General features: G+C 39.8%; 1 protein-coding gene across 1 annotated transcript; it reads right to left on the bottom strand.

Moving 5' to 3' along the window:
- Positions 1-646: 646 nt before the first annotated feature.
- On the bottom strand, positions 647-11010 carry LOC119430409 (formin-binding protein 1-like; the record flags this gene model as incomplete). The annotated part of the gene is given in 9 exon segments (XM_037697814.1): positions 647-874; positions 954-1100; positions 2836-2964; positions 3224-3328; positions 4914-4976; positions 6136-6283; positions 8140-8190; positions 10393-10508; positions 10864-11010. Coding segments are annotated over 9 exon segments (1134 nt in total), but the record flags the coding sequence as incomplete, so codon positions are not given.
- Positions 11011-19340: the final 8330 nt, after the last annotated feature.

Here is a 19340-nt window from a genome sequence, read left to right as displayed (position 1 = left end):
CCGGTATCGGCTTAATCAAGTTGAAGTTAAAGGAGTGAACGGATCTATGTGCTGGTTTGAGCAACACCACACCTGTAAGCCTTTTCGGCTTTTAAACCAGATGTTCTGTTTAAAGGTGATCCAGTTTCAAAGAATAGCCTTAAACATTTGCCTCCAAAAAGATCAAATATGCACTGTATGAACATGAAAATAACAGTGAGTGTTAAAGAAAGCACTTTCTGTAAAGTAATTTCACCATTTATCACACAGGGTTGTGATACTGCGAGGCAGCTGATAGGCTAATTATAAACCAACAGCAGGAAGTTAATGAATGACCAGGAGCACCTTTACGAAGAGGCCTAACGTCTAAAGAATGTGTCGGAGGGCTTACTGGTAGGTGTCTTAAAGGCCGAGGAGCAAATTAAAACAACCTATAACGCAACACAAACTAAAAAAATCCAACTAGGTGCAGAAAAACCCAACATTTTATCTGCTAAACTGTAAAAAAATGACAGAATTAAAAAAAAATGAGGCCAAAAAGAGAAAATCAAGTGACTGCAGGATACAGCTGAATGATACCAAGTCATTTCCAGTTAATTATAATCTAGGTGTTGCCATGGTGATGAACTCAGGTGTAACACCCCCTCCCCGGCCCTCGCTCCTGTACCTTGGGTTTTTTGCCGAACAGCCAGAGTTTGTTCTTGGTTCTGCTCATGGGATGTTTGGGGTCAGATCGTGAGCCGGGGCCTACGTCCTTGTCTCTGTCTCCTTTGGGTGTGTTGTTGATGGCCCCGTCTGATCCGTTTTTACTTATATTCTGACTGAAGTCTTCGAAGGGAAAGTCTCCGGGGGGCTCAAAGCCAGATTTAAATGACTCCACAACCATTGCTGAATCCTGGAAAAAGAGGGAGAAGAAACAAGGTTACGGATGAAATGATGGGTACGGCTTCTCTTCTGGTTCTGTTGCCATGTACCCGCCGCTCGTCTACAGCCTTGGCAGCAGAAACCATTCCATCTAGGCATTTGGAGACGATGGGGATGACCCTCTTCTCTGCCTCAGCGAAGCATCGAAACGTCTCCCCGAGCTTCACCGTTCGACGTTCGTCCATGTCTTGCAGATTCTGTACAAAGTTCAGGAAAGGCAGAATAAGTGCTGCTTTTTTAAATCCATGGCGTAAACAACTTGTGAAAGTTTGCAGACCTGTCACCTTAGAACTGATACCATCAGTTAGGGCAGGGGTTCTCAAACTTTTGGGGTTCAGGGACCCCCTTACAGGTGAGAAAAAGATTCACGGACCCCCTCATAACCCTCATATTTATTAAATAATTTTCTTCAATTTGTCTCTTTAACGCAATGGAAATATTTGTGTAACATAAATACTTAAGACCGTTCTTTAATAGTGTTAATACAATTTTTATCATTTTAAACATGGAGTCTTTTAATCAAGACGCAATTAACAAGAGTTTTAATTTCAACTACAGTTTTGATCAAATTAACAGTATCAAAAACCACTTTAAATCTTTACCTATTCACACAATGAACATAAATGTATCGCCACTTCTTCAAATTAGTACAGAAAACTCTTTCCATAAAACTGAACAGAATCAGAACAGCAGCAGTCAGACCAAGTCACAGGGCTTCACTTGTAAACCAATCGATGTTGGAATGCAAACAGCGAGCGGGCTGGGGGCGGTGGGGTGCCCGATGGGGTGCCCGAGGGTCCTCCACCAGAATTTTTTTTTAATAAAGTAGATGTGATTTCCTGCATTTTGGTGTATTTAAACAGGTTGTTAAACATCTATGTGCTTGTAAAAAATAAAACCTCATCAAGTCAGTTGTGGAGCAACATGTACGAGAGGTTAAAATTTAAACTCACTGAAGTTCAGCTCACAAGTTTGAACTCAATGAACTCAACTCATTTAAAGTCACTTTCTAACAGCAAGAAAAACATATCAACAAAGATCTTCAAACACTTCTCAGCTTCAGGAATTATTTGATAAAAGGCTCAGGAGAGTATGTTTAGCTGATTTATGCAGTAACAGAACATTTTAATCTGTATTTGGCAACACAACTGGTGGCTTTACAATGTGACAAGTTTTACCTCAAACCAGTTCAGTTTTGACCTGAAACACTAAACTCTGGAGCTCATTTAGCTGTACTTGTACAGTAGTCCCTTGTTTATTGGGGGGGGATCTGTACCCTGAAGCCCCGCGATAAGTAAGAAACCGCAAAGTAGGAATAGTAGTACAAGCAGTAAGAAGTAGTTTATTTTTGTGTATATATATAAATATATGAGGCATTTTAAACCCTTCCCACTTGTGCAATATTCTAAACAATGTTTCTAAACGCTCTTAAAGAGCACAGAATGTCATGATTTCCCTCTCTCTGCCTCCACTGCTCTCAACCGCCTGCAAGCGTTCTTGGCCACGCCCACTTCTCTGCTCTGCACGGAGAACAGCTGATCAGCTGTTCAGCTGCAGGAGGAAGTTTATCCTGCAGTATGAGCTGCACAAATGTGCAGTAGGTGCTAAATAATTTTAGATAATTTAATTTAAATAAAAATTCCATGCCGGTAGTGCGGCTCATCCATCAATCAGCCAATTGTGGGTCATGTCCAATCACATTTTGAAAAACAGCGATAGAGCGAGTCCGCGATAAACGAACTGCGAAGTAGCGAGGTACTACTGTACTCCAAAAAAACAACTATATAAGTAATGTTTTATTTTGTAGAGTGAATAAAAACGGATATAAAATACGTAAACATCAGAAAAAGTGAATTGAAATGAATAATAAATGTATGTGAACACAAAGAATTCATTACGCGTGCATAAATGCATGTGATGTGCCGGTTTTACCTTGAAGATGTGCGGTATGGCGTTATTGAAATGTTTCCACTGCTCCGAGTTGAAGTTCTGGAGCTGAGCGGCGTACTCGTTCTTACTCTCGTCAGCCGTGTGTGTGCGCAGGTACAGCTGGGCTTTGGCCTAAACGATAAGTTGATCCACACCAACATAAGGTTATAAAAACACACGGCAGAAGAAATATGTTGAAACTAAAAAGGAGGAAAGAGGAAAATAACTGGAACTTTTATGGACTACATTCCAGTTTTATTAAAAAAAAAAATGTATTCCTGTATTATTTGATTTTTTATTGAAGTTTATCAAAGTCTAAATAGACACTGAAATAAGAGTTGAGTAATGGTCATCTTTGGTTAAATGATTCACAGCAGTGGAAGTTTCCTACCTTCTCCACCTCTGATTTGGTGGCGTTGATGTCGTTGTCTAACCGCTCGTAGGTCGTCTGGGCTTTTTCCGCTTCCCTACACTCCCTCTCAAACTTCCTTTTACTCTAAAAGTTAAAAGAGGGCGACATTTATTTTTAACACAGCAAAGAATAGGAAAAAAAAAAAAAAAACAATAGTATGATCTTTTTTATTGCTACACACTCCACTAATTTCCTGTCTCAGTAAATAAAAGAAAGAAAATATGTGAATGAGAGAGCGATGAATCAGACGGAGACAGTTTACTTCCTGATCGTCCATCTGGAGCACATTAAGACTTAAGAACACAGTGAATAGCTGAGACATTACAGATTAGTCACTAAACAGTCACTGGTAAAATGCAGACCACACTCTTTGTCACGTGTGCAGGACTAACTCAACAAGAATCCAGATGACCGATATAGTAACTAAATGTTTGAGAACTACTACAAACTCTAGAGTTTAGAAGGAGCTGAAATGTGTTTATGTTTGTTTCTGAGCCGGATTCTTGGCTTCTTTCCATGGTGCTTGAAGCCAAAGAATCTGGCCAGAAGGAAGAAACGGACGACGCTGTTCTTTTAGATTTAGAAGGTAAAAGTTTAAACCTTTAACAGTGAGAATGCTGAGTCAGCATTCACACTAATGTTTGTCCGTTTAAAGTTTTGTTTGCATCTTTGTTTGCCAACTACTCCTGCACAAATCTGTGCTGGTTCATTTATTCATAAACCAAAACGTTCAGTTTGATCGGGAATGTGCTGCGAGTTTTGGTTAATGTAACTTACCAACTTTTCAAATATTTAACTTTATTTCAAAATAAAGTTAAACTTAAATACATCAAGATCTTCTTTACCGATTCTAAATTATTCTCTTTGAAATCTGTTTCAGCACAAACACTTTTTTTTTATCCTCCTATGATACTTTTAGCTACGGTTTGCCACTTTTAGCTGCCATTTTACTACTTTTAGCTGATGTTTGAATACTTTAATCAACAGTTTAGCTGATTTTATTTTAAGTTAATGTTTTGTTAACTTTTGAGCTGGAGCTTTGCCAGTTTTATTTTAAGCTACAGTTTTGCTACTTTTAGCTGTTGATCATTTTGCCACATTGCTTACCTTTGTGCTAATTTTTGCAAAGGCTTAGCCACCCCTAAAAACCATTTTGCCTCTTTTAGCTAAAGTTTTGATACTTTGGGCTTTCAGCTTAGCCAAGTTAAAATTTTAGCTACAGTTTTTTCCGATGGTTTTGCTATAATTTCATCATTTTGCTATGGATGTGACATTTTCAGCTTCTTCAACAAATTTCAGCAAAGTCACTCAGGACACAGCATTCACACTGTTTTTTTTTTTTTTTTAAATAGAAAATACAAGTTTCTCTCATTTTCATTAATTTGAGGCCAGAAGCACAAAACTGCTTCAAACAATTCACATTTGATTTTGAAAGGGGAACATATTTACAGAACTTGTAGAGAAATTCCTACATGCATCTTGTCTACAGAAGACGGATACAGTTTTGTCTTTTAGTTGCCTCTGTTTGCATTTCTTTCATTCTTTGAGCAAGACGAACACAGCTGGCTGTCCCTGACAGTGAATATTTACCCTAAACACCATTTCTCTTCATCCCTCCTCCCTCCCTCCCTCCCTCCCTCCCTCCCTCCCTCCCTCCCTCCCCACTTACATTTTCCATCTGTTTCCAGCATTGGTCCAAGTACTGCTGAGCCTTCCTCCCCTCCTGTAGATGCTGCTCGTTTGCACACAAACACCAGAAACATTTACACACAACATAAATAAGCTCACAAACAACAATACTGGACTTTTTGAGTCGCAGTTACAAATTCATTAACACCTTTTATTACATAAAGTTTTGTATTCATGATGGAAATAGCATTTAATACCATTTTACTGAAAGAAAAAGGAAGATAATTATTCCAGATTTTAGATATCAGCTGATGGAGTCTGCCTTCTGGACATGGATCTGATGGTATAATATTCATGTGATGAAGTTAAAAGTTCAGGACAAAAGATTCATACAAAGACTGACGTGACCGACTCGTAGCCTCCTAACACTATTACCTCCCGACTTGTTCAATGTTCCAATTTAACATTTAACTCTATGCTTTGGTTTTGGATACATTTTTTATGTTTATTTAAATTAATACTTTAGGATCCTCCAGTCGTTTGTCTGAAATTCAAACATGACAATATATTTAAAACGTGGGGACTTAGAGAATACAAACAATCAGACTTATGGCGTCACTGACAGGCAATGATATTTTTTTTAATTTGACCTTCCTGACATTTGCAGGATTTTCTTTCAAAGTTTTATCCATTTTCATCTTGCAATTTTAATTCATTATTTTTGACCATTGGAATTGACTTTATAATTTGCATAATAAAGCTGATTTGGTGTATTAGCATGGTGTAAATTTACAACTAACCTAGATTTTGTGTTCTTTTTACACCAGAATAAACAAGGAGTCTTGTAACTTTTGTGTATATAATATAACTATAGACTGTAAAAGTATAAACAATTCAACATTGCATAAATCATGTTACATAATATTTATAAAACACACTGAAGTCATGAAAAATACTGCTGTTTGTTGTCAGTGAAACCCACTGAAGTAAAAACAGAGTCGGTGACTGAAATACGATGAACCGCTTTAGTAGAGGGCACTGTTCTTCCAAAACACCAGATCTTTAGTTTCTGCCATCAGCAGATGGTAGAAATCAAACAGATGGTTAAAGTCACATCCAACATTTTCATCTCCTTCACTGAAGCCAAACAGAAGATAAATACACTAAAAGGAGACACAGAGGATCCAAGAGCTACATCCGTTTGAGCTAAAACATAACTTTAATTCAGGGGCAGGCAGCAGAGGCCTGGCTGCAGTACTTACATGTTTCCGCTCAGCCTTGAGGTCTTGGCTGTACCTCATCAGCTCACCATAAACCCTGTTACCCATCTCCTCGGCCACCACCTCCCTCTGACCCGCGTAGTCATTCATTTCACTCAGGATGGAGAAGAACGACACGCAAGATGTGAACCTACAAATAAGCACATATTTATCATACACATAAACATGTTCTGTCTGCAGTCTGTTAGGTAACAACAGTCAAATCAGGCTGTTTGTTAATTATCAACTATATTAACCTTTTTTAAGAAAGTACGTCTTCTCTTAGATGCAAATTTCTTTATTATAAAAGGTTTAGGTTACTAAAAGTTAATACTAATTATATTACAAATGTATGGGTTTGGTGCAGCATAGAAGCAGAATACATGAATCAATTTTCCTAAACAATAGTTGCACACTCTCAAACATACTACAGTAGTCCCTCGCTGCTTCGCGGTTCAGTTGTCGCGGACTCACTCTATTGCGGTTTGTTTAAGTACTGTACATGTACATAAGATAAATTTTAAAAAGTGCAGCCATTTTGTAGTTTTCTTTCTTTAAGCCTTCACCGTTTTGCCAGTCTAAAGAACTACGTTACCCAGAAGCCCTCAGTTCACTTCCCAGAAGTCAACACTGCTCTTCCAACTGCTGCTTCTGCAAACGGAGGGAAAGTTTTGCAGCAAAGTCAGAAGTTCTGTAAGTTCTGTTGCTCACAGGACTGGCAGGAAAGTCACAAATAATTCTGAAGCTGAACTCATCCTTCAAGTTGTTTCTTCAGTGGTGAGCAGCTGGGCTGCAGCTGATCTGGACTCACGGTGACTCGGATCCTGGGAGCTGCAGACGGCTGCGGGGTTCAGTCAGGTTCTGGTCGCTCAGTGCTGGTCCGGACCGGACCAGAGGTGGTGGATTAAATCCTGGGCAGCCTTACTCCTGGAGCAGCAGCAGTGGGCTTCAGTCATGCTGCACCGGGACTTTTTTCATCTATCGGGTCGGACCGGAACCGAGCTGCTCCTGTACTGCAGAGCCTGGTAAGTAAAATGTAGTAGCTACATATATTTATATGTAGCTTGTTGTTAAAATTAGTAGGTTTAAGAGTTTAGGGGACTGATTTGTGGGCTTCATTGCTGCAGGATAGTCTGCAGAAACAAACCGAGTCAGAAAACGGAGTTGGACCAGAACCAGAGCTGCTGTTCTGCAGAGCTAGTTAGTAAAATTTAGTAACATATGCTGTTAAAATGACGTAGACTTAAGAGTTTAGAACATTCCAAGAGTGTGGGAAGGGTTTCTAAAACCTTAATATAAAGTTAACTGGATTGGGACTACTGTATCCATACTTAGAGGTTTTTCACTTATTGCGGACTTTCAGGGTACGGATCCACCGCGACAAACGAGGGACTACTGCACTGTGTTCAATCAAGAATACGAAGCGTCTGTACAAGCCGCACTTTAGTGGACAGACTGCATGACATTTTGTCCTAAAATATCTCACAAGCTGAAAAAACAGCAAAGTTCACATCTGCTTCAGAAGGAAAGTCAAAATATTAACTTTGTAATTACTTTATTCACCAAAAGGATTTGGTCTTGACTTTTATATTCATCATTGTCGTACCTTTCTTCTTGTTGTGCTTACAGTTTGTACCCAACGTTTAAGGTTATGCACATCCTCCACGCCTTGCTTCCTGTTTTTGATGCAACTTTGTGATAGATTACAGCACCACATACAGGTCTGGCTACATTATCAGAGTTTTGTGCTGTTTTATGTAGTTTTGTGTGGACGAAAACATTTCCAGAAACAGCACCGTGTTTACGAGGATATTTTTTTGAAACAACAAACAAAATGTTTGCTAGAAAAAGATTGTGTTTCTATGTGAACGAAGTCTACGTTTTTCAAAGAGCCAGTCAAAAATGATTCATAAAGAGACTGACAGACTTTTCCAGTGCTACAGTTTACACAGATCCAAAAACCTAACAAAACATTTAAAAAAAGATTAGTCATTTGAAGTTACTCACCTCGGCTCTTCATCTTTGGAACGTTTTGGACAGTACTTCTTCACCAAGTTTCTAAACGAGAACACAGAAATGCAGAATTAGAGCCTCGGATGATGTCTGATATGTTAATCTTAACAGAGAGACAAGTAAAAACTCAACAAGATAAAAGTCTGACACACACAGAACTACTGTACACAGACAGGAAAGACAGGAAGTGAGTATATAATTAAAGATGAATCAAAGTTGGAACCATCAAAGCCTCCATCTGAGCAGACAGATGAAGGCTTTGATGGTTCTAACTCAGCTCTGAGAAAACAGAGTCCAGTAATGAGGTGAAGGAGTTGAATGGATGCAGGTGAGAGCAGGTGAATATGTTAAATACCAGGTGTGAGTTCTGTTGTCGTCAGTAAAGGGATCATAGCTGTCCAATTTATTGCCTGAAACATGCAGTTTTACACAGACACAGCAGTATTTTTATTCACTATCCAAGTCTTAAATACCACGTGTGTGTTTATGTTGTGTATTCAGTAGAGATCATCCCTTAAAATAAGCCACCACTGACTGGGACAGACTGGTTTTTAAATGGAGGTTTACTGAGTTTGGGCTTTTTTTGTTTTTGTTGCTGTGGAACAGCTGCAACTCTGGAAAAAAATAATGAATCACATTCATGTCACTTTAAATAGAACATTTTTAAAGATTTCAATTCAATTCAATTCAAAAATACTTTATTAATCCCAAAGGGAAATTAATTGTTGTTGTAGCTCATCATCCTGGTTTCATTCAAGAGTTGTTATAGATGCTGATAGCTGTGGGCAGGGAGGATCTCCTGCAGTGAAGTATATATGATCCACCTGGATCCAGCTTGCTGTCAGATCTGGTGGGCCTCTCGGTCCTCCTGGGCAGCGGGACTGCCCAAATGCCGGGCAGAATTCCTCCCTGAGCGATGGTGACTCCTCTCAGCATGTCTGCAGAGTTCCTCATCACCACGGACAGACAGCTGAAGGTGTCGGGGGATGATCTCGGTCCTCCCGTTGTCACAAGCCGAGTTTCTCGCCAGCCGAGATTCTCAACAGCTCCAGGATCTCGGCGGTCAGGTACTCGAGCACCAGCGCCAGGTTGATGGGAATTCGTCCACGGCACCTCCATTTTAACTCAATTGGGATTTGGGGCTGTAGTTGAGGTATTTGAGCTTTTGAGATGTTCATCAGCTGCTCCTGGTTGTTAAAAAACACCTTGTTGCCATGGTTACGCATCATAACAAATCCCCAAAAGTAAAAAGGTTTCAGTAAAAATCCTTCCAGCTGCATAGTATCCGATACCAGAGGAAATAATCATCCTTAAAAAGCAATTTACATCCAGAAAAAAGAGGAATTACAATTTTCAAAAGCAATAAACCAGAATGAATGTAACAGAGCTACTCCAACATGCAGCCACCCTGAGCGGCGCAATTCTAGAACGATTCAGAATTTACACTGCAGACTGTTTTTGTCTGTATCTGAGCTTACTAAAGGAGCTGAAATCAAACATCCAGTAAAATAAACTGACAAGTTGAGCTAAACTTTGGCTTTATTTTTGATGTGTGTAATCAGAATAAAAGTAATGGGATTCATTAAGGTTTGTCTCTAGGTCGTTTGTCTCCATGTGGCCCTGTGATGGACTTGCGACCCGTCCAGGGTGTACCCCGCCCCTCGCACTGTGATTGCTGGACATGGGCACCAGCGAACACCGTGACCCAAAATGGAATAAGCGGGTAAAGATAATGGATGGATGGATGGATGGATTCATTAAGTAAAATAAAAGTTAATTAATACCTATAAAAGGCTCATTTCACCTGCTAAAGAGGTTCCGTAACCTTTTTTTAAAGTAATGTGAGCAGGATGATTGCTTTGATATAGACTGATTCTGCCAGGTGAAAAAGTACAGTCAGTCTTTTAATGGCAGCCAAACCACATCAAGAAGTAAAGCCTTTACAATTACATATTGTATTCAATGCCGTGAAGGCCAATGCTTTTTACAAGTTGTTTTTTTGAATTTGCTAGACTGTTTAATTGATGAGCTCTTTGCAGCTTTTTATGCAAAACATAATTACGAAACTGAAATTTTGTTTATCAAAAACTCACAGCATCAGTGTCGATTAAGGTAAATTTTGACATTGCATCAAAAAATCTTCCATAAAATGTAGGATTGAAGAGAATTATAGAGAACATCTTGTAAATGTGTTCATGGTTAGATTTCTGACCGACTTTTCTTTTGTTTGCGTGTGACGTGATGTACCGTAGCTGCTTGGCATAGTTCTGCTCTATCTCCAGCCTTTCCTTGACAAACTTTCCATAGCGCTCAAGAAAGTCAATCCCCCACTGAGTGTGCTTGTCCAGATTTTCAAACTGGTCCTGCAAATGAAAAACAGAGGATAGAAGATGAGAAAAACACGTTTTAAACACATGAAATACAAAATATTAACGTTTTAACTCAGTAGGAAGAGTGTTGTTAGTGAGTCATCTGTAAACTGTAAATGGGATGCAAATTAATGTAAACACAAAAGATCACAGTGATTAGACACTTTTCCTCCTGGAAGAGATGATTAAAACGTTCATGTCAGGATGATTTGTAGAGATACAAACTAGGAGCAAATACTACGCTATCAAAATGGGATGAGACCCTATAGCACCATAAAGTTATGGCACTTTGCCACCATCTCTACAATTATCAGTTTTGCACCAGTAAAGGGCCGCCCACTGCCAGTACCCACCCATACTCAGTCTGGTTTATGGACCAATCTTGTTTGTGGTTCCAAGCGAACTGGTCTGAGATGATGATTTTGACGTAAGCAGGCAGCAGCCATTGAATGGCCAGCGGAGCTACATCATAGGATGACCCGCCCAGCACATACATGTCAAGTCATGGGTTTTCCGTAAATTATACAGGGTTTTCCCCCCGGTCTTAGATTTTTCAAAAACTCAGTTTCAAGTTTATTTGGGGACCACGATGGGGTAGAGATAGGGCAGCCGAACCGGGACGAGAAAGTCGAGGCTTGACTCCCTGCCATTCCCACGTCATGGTGTCTCTGAGCAAGACACCCAATCCCTAACTGCACCCCGGGCACTTGCATAGCTGCCCACTGCTCCACCTGGGTGTATCTCAGGTGTGATGGGTTAAATGCAGAAAACTAATTTCACCATGTATGGGAACATACAATGATGACAACAAATAGCACTTTACTTTGTTTTACGTCTCAGTACTAGCCCGTAAAGAAATACTAAGGCTGCCCAATCCTCCTCCTCGTCCTTTGCCCTACCTCCGATGCAGCAGCCATGAGCCATCCCCCGCCCCACCCTTGTTGCATCATATAAAAGTAGTATGGATTTTTTTGTGAATTTTATGGCTTTCTGAATGTCAGTATACAGGTAAATATCTGAAGGGGTTGACGTATGCCAGCAATAACTGCAAACTACATCTGAACCACCAGTCCCTCTCCCATCGTTATAGAGTGTGGCTTAGTTAGTTCGTTTTTATGGTTTTCTAGTTCCTAGTTCAGTATGGAGGCTCCAAAAACAGTGGCACGGACCAATGACGAGGTCTAGACCTTTCTATTTTTATTGGTGGGTCAGAGGGTTCAGTGCAAGCTGGACGGTACTACAAAGAAACTGCACACTTTACAATGACGATCTCGCCCACAGAGCAGGAAACAAGTCACAGCACCAATTCACCTACGCCTGAGAAGACCCGATAAGACAAGAACTGAGTGGAGTCGCACTTATTAATGGCAACGTGGCTTTACCGAATCACCTAAACTAATGTATTACCGGTACTTGTTTTACAACAGAGAAGCAGTAAATTGCTTTCAGTCAGCCACATTCCTACCTGAACCCCCCCACCGAACAAACAGTCTTATCTGCTGTCTACTGTGGAGATCATTATGGTGCTTTGTTTAAAGGGCCACACCTGCTTCTTCCAAGAATACAGAAGGGTCAGGTTCTGCTCATGTGCCTCTAAACTCAGTTTCCAGCTGAGATCAAATCTGTATCTTTCCAGTTACAAACCCGCAACAAAACCAGTTCTCTTGATTTTATCAGGGTTTTTTTTTAAATTTTTTTTTTATTTAGAAGGGCCTGACTTTTATTATTTTTTTTGTGTATAAAACAAATCCAAGGACACTGACAACACTACTCAGATGGGAGGTGGCCTGGAAGTAGAGTAACAAGTACCTTCTGATAGTTACGAAGACATAATGCTTTGATTGATCAGCCTTTATGTGTGCATTAACACAAACCATGACCGATGCAAAACAGTGGAGAACAGCCGTATTTGTCCAGTTACTGTTAAACGCAAACACAGTAAGAAGAATCTCATTCCTGTCATACATCACTGCATCTGTCAGCTCTTCCTGCCTAGTCACTGTCTGGAAAAACGTAAGAAAGAAACAGCCTGTTTGCAGAGTTAAATATCTCAGTAAGTGTTTTGAAGCTAAGTGTGAGATCATTGCTTCAATCTACTTGCCTTCGTTGGCCAGTAGATGCTGATTTAAGTTTTATTGATGTTTTATAATTTGATCATGCTCTACTGCTTTTATTGCTTTTATATTAAAGCAATAAAGTGAGTAACTGTGGAACATGGATCCCAGCCAATACTGGATACCTTTGCACATTTCTTACATTCAGATATTGTCTTGTGGCAACGTATAATTTACTAACGATCAGGTGAAAAACACAGCCATACAAATACTATATATTGTCGATAAACAACCATCAGACCAGCTCAGATTTCATGTTTTAAACTGACGAACAATTTATTTTGATGTCCAGTGTACTATGTTTGTTGGACCACTGCCCGCTGAGACGCACTAAAAGTGCATAATTTGTAATGCTGGGTCAGATTTCCTTTCAAAAACTGCAGGAGCAAACTGATCTGAATGAAAAACGGACAACAGGAGAGTCTCGGCTGCCAAGAACAGGAATTTGTTGAACAATATACCGACACTGCAGTAACTGAGACAAACAACTGGAGCCGAGTGTCTAAACTGAGACTCAGGTGGTCGATTTTAAATCCAGAGTCCTTCAGTGACACGTGTCATACTTTAATTGATTTTTGCTTACAAACAACGATTTGACCTAAATATGTGAAGCCGAGTCATTAAAGAACAAAGAGCTGATCTACAGTGTTACACACAGAATAAGTACTGAATACTTTTAAGGTGTTTGAGGGGTTTCTCGGCGTCCTGCTCGTCTTGAGACCCACAGCCTCGTCTAACCAGCCTTTCCAGAGTGTACGCTTATTCTACTTTTTTTTAAGCAGCCTGTCTGATTACGTCAGTCTGTGTGGCAGCGTCTATGAATAAGTAATAGAGTATGAGCTCACTCTGTAGTTTGTGGCAGAGCAGACTGGCTCACTGGGGAAATGACATCTTTACGTTCCTGCTCCCTGAGGTACAGGGATAAAAATGTGGACTGAAAAGTGCAGATGCCTAAATGTGGGAGATATAATTTTGCTGGATATAGTAACTCATATGGCCAAAAAAGAAGATGAAGACGAAGAGAACTTGCAAGCAGGTTTCACCAAGAAAACATCGTCTTTACACCAATCAGACAGGAAGCCGGCCCCACCACGGCCAGTCAAAAATCCAGACAGCCTGCAGCATTGCAAGCTGAGGTCATTAGCACAAAAAATGCTGCTAACACAACAGGCTAATCACACACCGCGGCCCTAAAATGCTCGCAAACACTTGCACTCGCACACCGGTGCACACATGGCAGACACAGGGTGGGAAATGTCAACGCGTTTGAAACACAGGCATCGCTCTGCAACCCCCCCGGGTCCCGTCTGCACTCTTCGTGTCTGCTTACTGTGTGTCTGCTTCATCTTCCTCAAAAGAAACAACCCCCCGCACGGAGAAAACACAACACTGTATTTTAAGAATGTGGAGGTGGGGGGCTGACATGGGATTTGTGTGTTATTGTGCTGGAAGCTAAAAAAAAAAAAAAGGGGGGAGGGTGAGGAAGGAGAAGAGTGGAGAATGATTCTGAGAGGGGAGGTAAAAAAAAAAAACAAGAAGAAGAAGCTGTGAAGAAAATTAAAGCTGAAAACACCTACGGGATGTTCGTGTACCCTAAACAAAAATTCACACTGTACTGAGCAGGGGTGGAAGTAATGAATTACAAATACTCACCTTACTGTAATTAAGTATATTTTTGTGAGTATTTCTTTCAAGTGTGTAATTTTACACATACTTAAGTACAATTTAGACCATGTAATCTACTTCACTACTTTTAAAATCAAAAGTCGCTACCGAGTACGGACGCAATTTGTTTTAATATTCAAACTGTTCATCTGCATGTTTGTAAACCATTAAGGCTCTGAGATCGCAAACGCGCCAGTTACCCATGACGTAAGCAGAGGACAACTCTGTAGCGTAGAGAGTCATTTATGGATCAAAGATTTGGAGAAAAAGCCAAAATGGAGACAGAGGACACTGTCAACAGAGACAATGAGGAGGTGAAGGGTGAGGACGAGTGGCCGTGGTCGTACCTGGAGGAATGTTTCATGTACAGAGGGTGAAAAGGAGACAGAGTCCAGATGTAAACTTTGTTTGATCTTTACGGTGACAGCAGCTTCAAGACTTCAGCATCTAATCTTAAAAAACATAATGCAGTATATGAGGTTTTACAGCCTGCGTGATATTGTTTTTTATTGTTTGTATGTGTGGGTTATTAGTTTGGCTAAGTATGCAAAGATCTTGGATATAGTCACTGCCATCAGTTTGCCTGGTACTGAAACAAGACGGAGCTTCTGAGCGTCTGAGAAATGAGCTTTGAATGTAGCTGTTATTATCTACAGTAAATAAACTGAACGACTTCTGTTGACAACACAAAACATCAGTTGGTTCAAAAGTAATTAATACTCTGGATAGGTTTTAAGAAGAGTACTTTGTACTTTTACTTAAGCATTTTTACAACACCAGTACTTTTACTTGTAATTGAGTACAATTAAGCAGTGTAACAGTACTTGGGTACAAATTTGCAGTACTCGTTCCACCTCTGGTACTGACTTTCCTTGAAATTTCTTCAGATTCTTGAACTCGTTCATTGATTAAAAAAAAAAACGTTACATGATGGTTCCTGTAACCATCTCAATTTTCTGATATTGTTCTTTTATTTTTAGCTTCAGCTTCTACAGACTAGTGAACCTCTGCTCATCTTTTCTCCTGAAAAAAATCCCTAAAATGCTTTTCCCCCTACACCCCCAGTCTTCTTATTGACGTGTTGCCAAATAATTTACTGCAAAATGCTCCTTCAGCTGTTTTCATACTACCGGTACTAACTCTTACAATATTTGTTGCCCGTGTTCCAACAATTCTAAATTACCTCATTTAAAATAAAACAGAATAATATCCCTGTTTCAACATTTGACATATTTAGTGTTACATTGTGAATATGATATGGGTTTATGAGTTGTGCAAATAATTAGGCAGCAGCTCTACCTTCTCAAATCGGGGTTGCCAGAACTCAAACATTTTCAACTCCACGAGGCTCCAAAGCATCAAAAGGTAAAGACACACACTTCAAACCTTCACATATTACAGACACAAACGTGCACTTTCACTTTTACTTGCCGTGAGCCTCTGGAGTTGAAACTACTTGGGTTGGTTGCAGTAAGGTCAGTGTTTTGAAAACTGTCCAACTACCATCTAAGGACAAAACTGACAGCACTGCAGGCAGGGCCAACGGCCGGCTTCTTCCACAAGTTTACACTTTTAACCACGGCAGGTTTTATTTAAATCGGCAGGCAATGAGTCTAAAGAGCAATAACAAAAGGTGTTCAAATTCTGTGAGCCTATATCTGTGTGTGCACATTTTTCAAATGCCTCTACAGCAAAAACACTCGGCAACATTTCACCTCCCACAACCTGCCTTACTACAGCTTCCTGCATCCCAGGAATGTGTAAATGTTTAGTTAAAAAAATGTGTTTTACAACAGTGTAACATTTGAAAAGTACAAATCACAATTTGCTGCAGATACTTAGATTTCTGCTTCTTGAAGGTGAAGGAGCAGACGCAGACGTACCACATAGGCAACTGCCTACGGCCCCCAACCAGTAAGGTGCCCCGCTGGTTGCCCACACCCTAACACTGCCTCGGCATTATGTATGCTTGAATTAAAATAATTAATTACAATCAAAACAATAACAAAAAAACGCTCCCTTCTTTTCCACACTTTTATATCCCGTTTCATCACATAAAAGATCCAGGAAATGCAGCGTGCTCGAGCGCGATGCGGGAGAAGACGGGAGAAAGATGAAGCAAGAGCGGAAAAAGCATGAAATAACAAAATACTAGATTTCTACGTAGCCAAAATTGACAACATTTTTCAATGCACCTATAATGGAGTGGGCTGATGAAAATACTGATGGGCACTCACCCATTGAAGTGTGGACATGAACCGAACTGAATGAGGAACCAGCCAAGGAGGAAGAGGATTCTCACGATGTTGGTCTTACAGTACAGCATTTGGACAGGTTTAAGTGTTTTAGGAAGTCTTTTTCTACATTAATTCTGGGTAAAACGAGTCACATTGACAGCAAAATGTAAATAGATCAGACACTGGGTTTAAGTTTTTCCTTCATCAAAATATTAAAGGTATAATCCGTAACTTTTCTTAAACTACGAGAGGGAATTTTGATCTTAAGCACTTTAGCTCCCGCCCCATGTCTCCATCTCCTCCCAAAAGTGACAAGATGATTAAAGCTGAATAGATAAGTACTGATCAGTATTACGAATAAAATAAACTAGAAACAGAAACATCTATGTGAAAGGGACTATTAAGAAGAGGAATATAGTTACATAAGCACATGAGGAACAATAAAGGAGAGGAAGAGGAAAGAGACAAATAACATCCCTGTTGTACATCAACATTCCAGGGAACAGAGGAATAACAGAGGAGACAGACACAGGGAGCCAAGAGGAGATAAAACAAGATAAAGGTACATTTAAACTGTAAATTACATTATTCTATAGCTTTTGCAGTCAACCTGATCTGCTCTCATGTGATTCTCTCTTCCGTAAAACAAGACAGAAAGCAGAACTTCTTTCATAGAAGTCTTACTGGACATCCAAGATAATTCATGATCACATGCTGTAAAAACCACGAAGTACAATATAACAAGTTCACCTCCTCCAATTTGATCAAATTTGATGTTTTTCCAGGTGCATTCTCCACACATCACAAAAGAACAGCAAGTACCGTTATCCATACTAACCTTCTCACAGCATGATTCATCTCTACCTGAACCTCCTCATATTCCTCCCAGCGCCTCACACACATGGCTTTATATGACTCATCATATTGTACCACTTTCATTTTTTATTCTTACATTTCAAAACATTTCATATATATATATCACTTTCTCTTCAGATTGATGTGTTGTGTAACTAACACTGTAAAGTGAAAATACAAAAAGGCAAGGGACAAAAGACAAGTTTTACAGCCAAAACAACGTCTTACTGTTGTCCTTTTACAGCTTATACAAGTGTCTCTCTAGCCTGGACGTCCTGCTGTCCATCATCCTTCATCCAGTCCGGTTCCTGTCCACGCTTGCAATGAATGTTTGGGTTTGCTTCCAGGTACCACCTCTCTCAAACACACGGACTTTTCAACAATGAACTGTGCCCGATCAGAGGAGTTAACATGACACAAAAATAGTTGTGGTATAAAGTTATGAAAGTCTGCTAATTTAGAAAAGTAATATATTTTTACTATATTGCCCACCTCTACTCCGTCATTATTAGTTTGTATGTAGTTAGTGGTGTTGACACCGATGCAAGATTTGCTTCAGTACTTTTTTATTATAGCAATAAAACAAAGTTGTTTTTTTCCCCAAAAAGGTTTTAATGAGTAGTTGGGTCTTATTAAAGTACAAAAAAATTGTTGTGTTACTGTCTGGTTCCCAGTATGAATAATATTGAGCCAACCTGTTCCACCCCCCGCCTGTGGTGGCGCTGCACCAAGAACTACTGAAGGAAACAACACAAAAACCTCTGAGGAAGACACCGAGTTCAACTTACTTCTGGAAATAAAAACAAACACGGAGTGGCGTCAAATTTTAGCGGTTTTAGGATTTCTGTTTTGTCTGTGGCTCATGTGCAAACAAACATTTTTCAACAATGGCTAGGTCTGTCACAATAACAAATTTTGCCAGGCGATTAATTGTCTCAGAAAATATTGCGATAAACGATAATATTGTTTGAAATTTGACAATAATTACTAATTATTGTCAAATTTAAGAAGAAATGTTTAATTTCCTGATGCATGCTCAATAATCCAATGATGTCCAGAGGACCAGATTTAACTTTTTTAGAAATATTTAATTTGTTTTGAATGTAGTACTTTTTTTGACCACCAGATGGCAGTATAAGACCGTTTGAACCGAAGGATGGATAGTGAGGGAGTGAGCAGCATGTCCCTAAGAAAAATGGGAGGGAGGCCCCTTGACGTGACATGGGCCGTCTCTCCTTCCCTTTTTTCCAGTTCTCAAAATGGCGGCCGTTCGGTGTGGTTTGAGCTCTTTGGTATAGCATTTTTTACACAAAGCTTTTAATAAAAAAAAATCAGTAAACAAGTTCTCAGCTTCTTTTTGCAGAGAATAACAACTTTTTACACAAAGGCACGAGTTTCAACCAAGAATTTTGGAGCTTCAACAAAACGGAGGGTTTTTCCCGCGAGGTCAGCCTGTTAGCTTAGCTCGTAGCTTAGCTTCTCAGCTTAGCTGCTTTAACGATCCAAAAACATGATTTTGGATCGTTAAAGCAGATTTTAAAGAGAAAAGAGAAAGGGAGGGGTCAGTGAAGAGCACTGGAGTTGAGACTTTTGTCATCCAGTGTGTTCAGTAGAAAGAGAGAGACAAAGAAACGATAAAGCCGATAAATGAAAATGAGGTTGATAATTTTCATTTTATCATGCCATTAATTGATTTATTGTTTATCGCGACAGGTCTAACAATGGACTCAGCATGAATGGAAGATGAGGCAGAAGACCATGGAAAAATGTCGTTTTTCACACAAGACGGCTGAGACGGCTCCGTTTGAGGTATGAGAAACGTGCGTTTGTTTTGCTTGTATTTACCCAGAATGCTCTGCGCTGTAGTCCACTTCCTGGAGCGGTCTCTGGTCCGCTTGCATTCACAATGTATTCAAACCACGCTAGAATTCACTTGGAATTGAGACCTAGGTTTT

Source organism: Nematolebias whitei, chromosome 3 (genome assembly GCF_014905685.2).
Source record: "Nematolebias whitei isolate Nwh7 chromosome 3, NemWhi1, whole genome shotgun sequence".
NCBI classification, from domain to species: domain Eukaryota; kingdom Metazoa; phylum Chordata; class Actinopteri; order Cyprinodontiformes; family Rivulidae; genus Nematolebias; species Nematolebias whitei.
The sequence above is the reverse complement of the archived record's forward strand: the minus strand, read 5'-3'. Positions and strand labels throughout refer to the sequence as shown.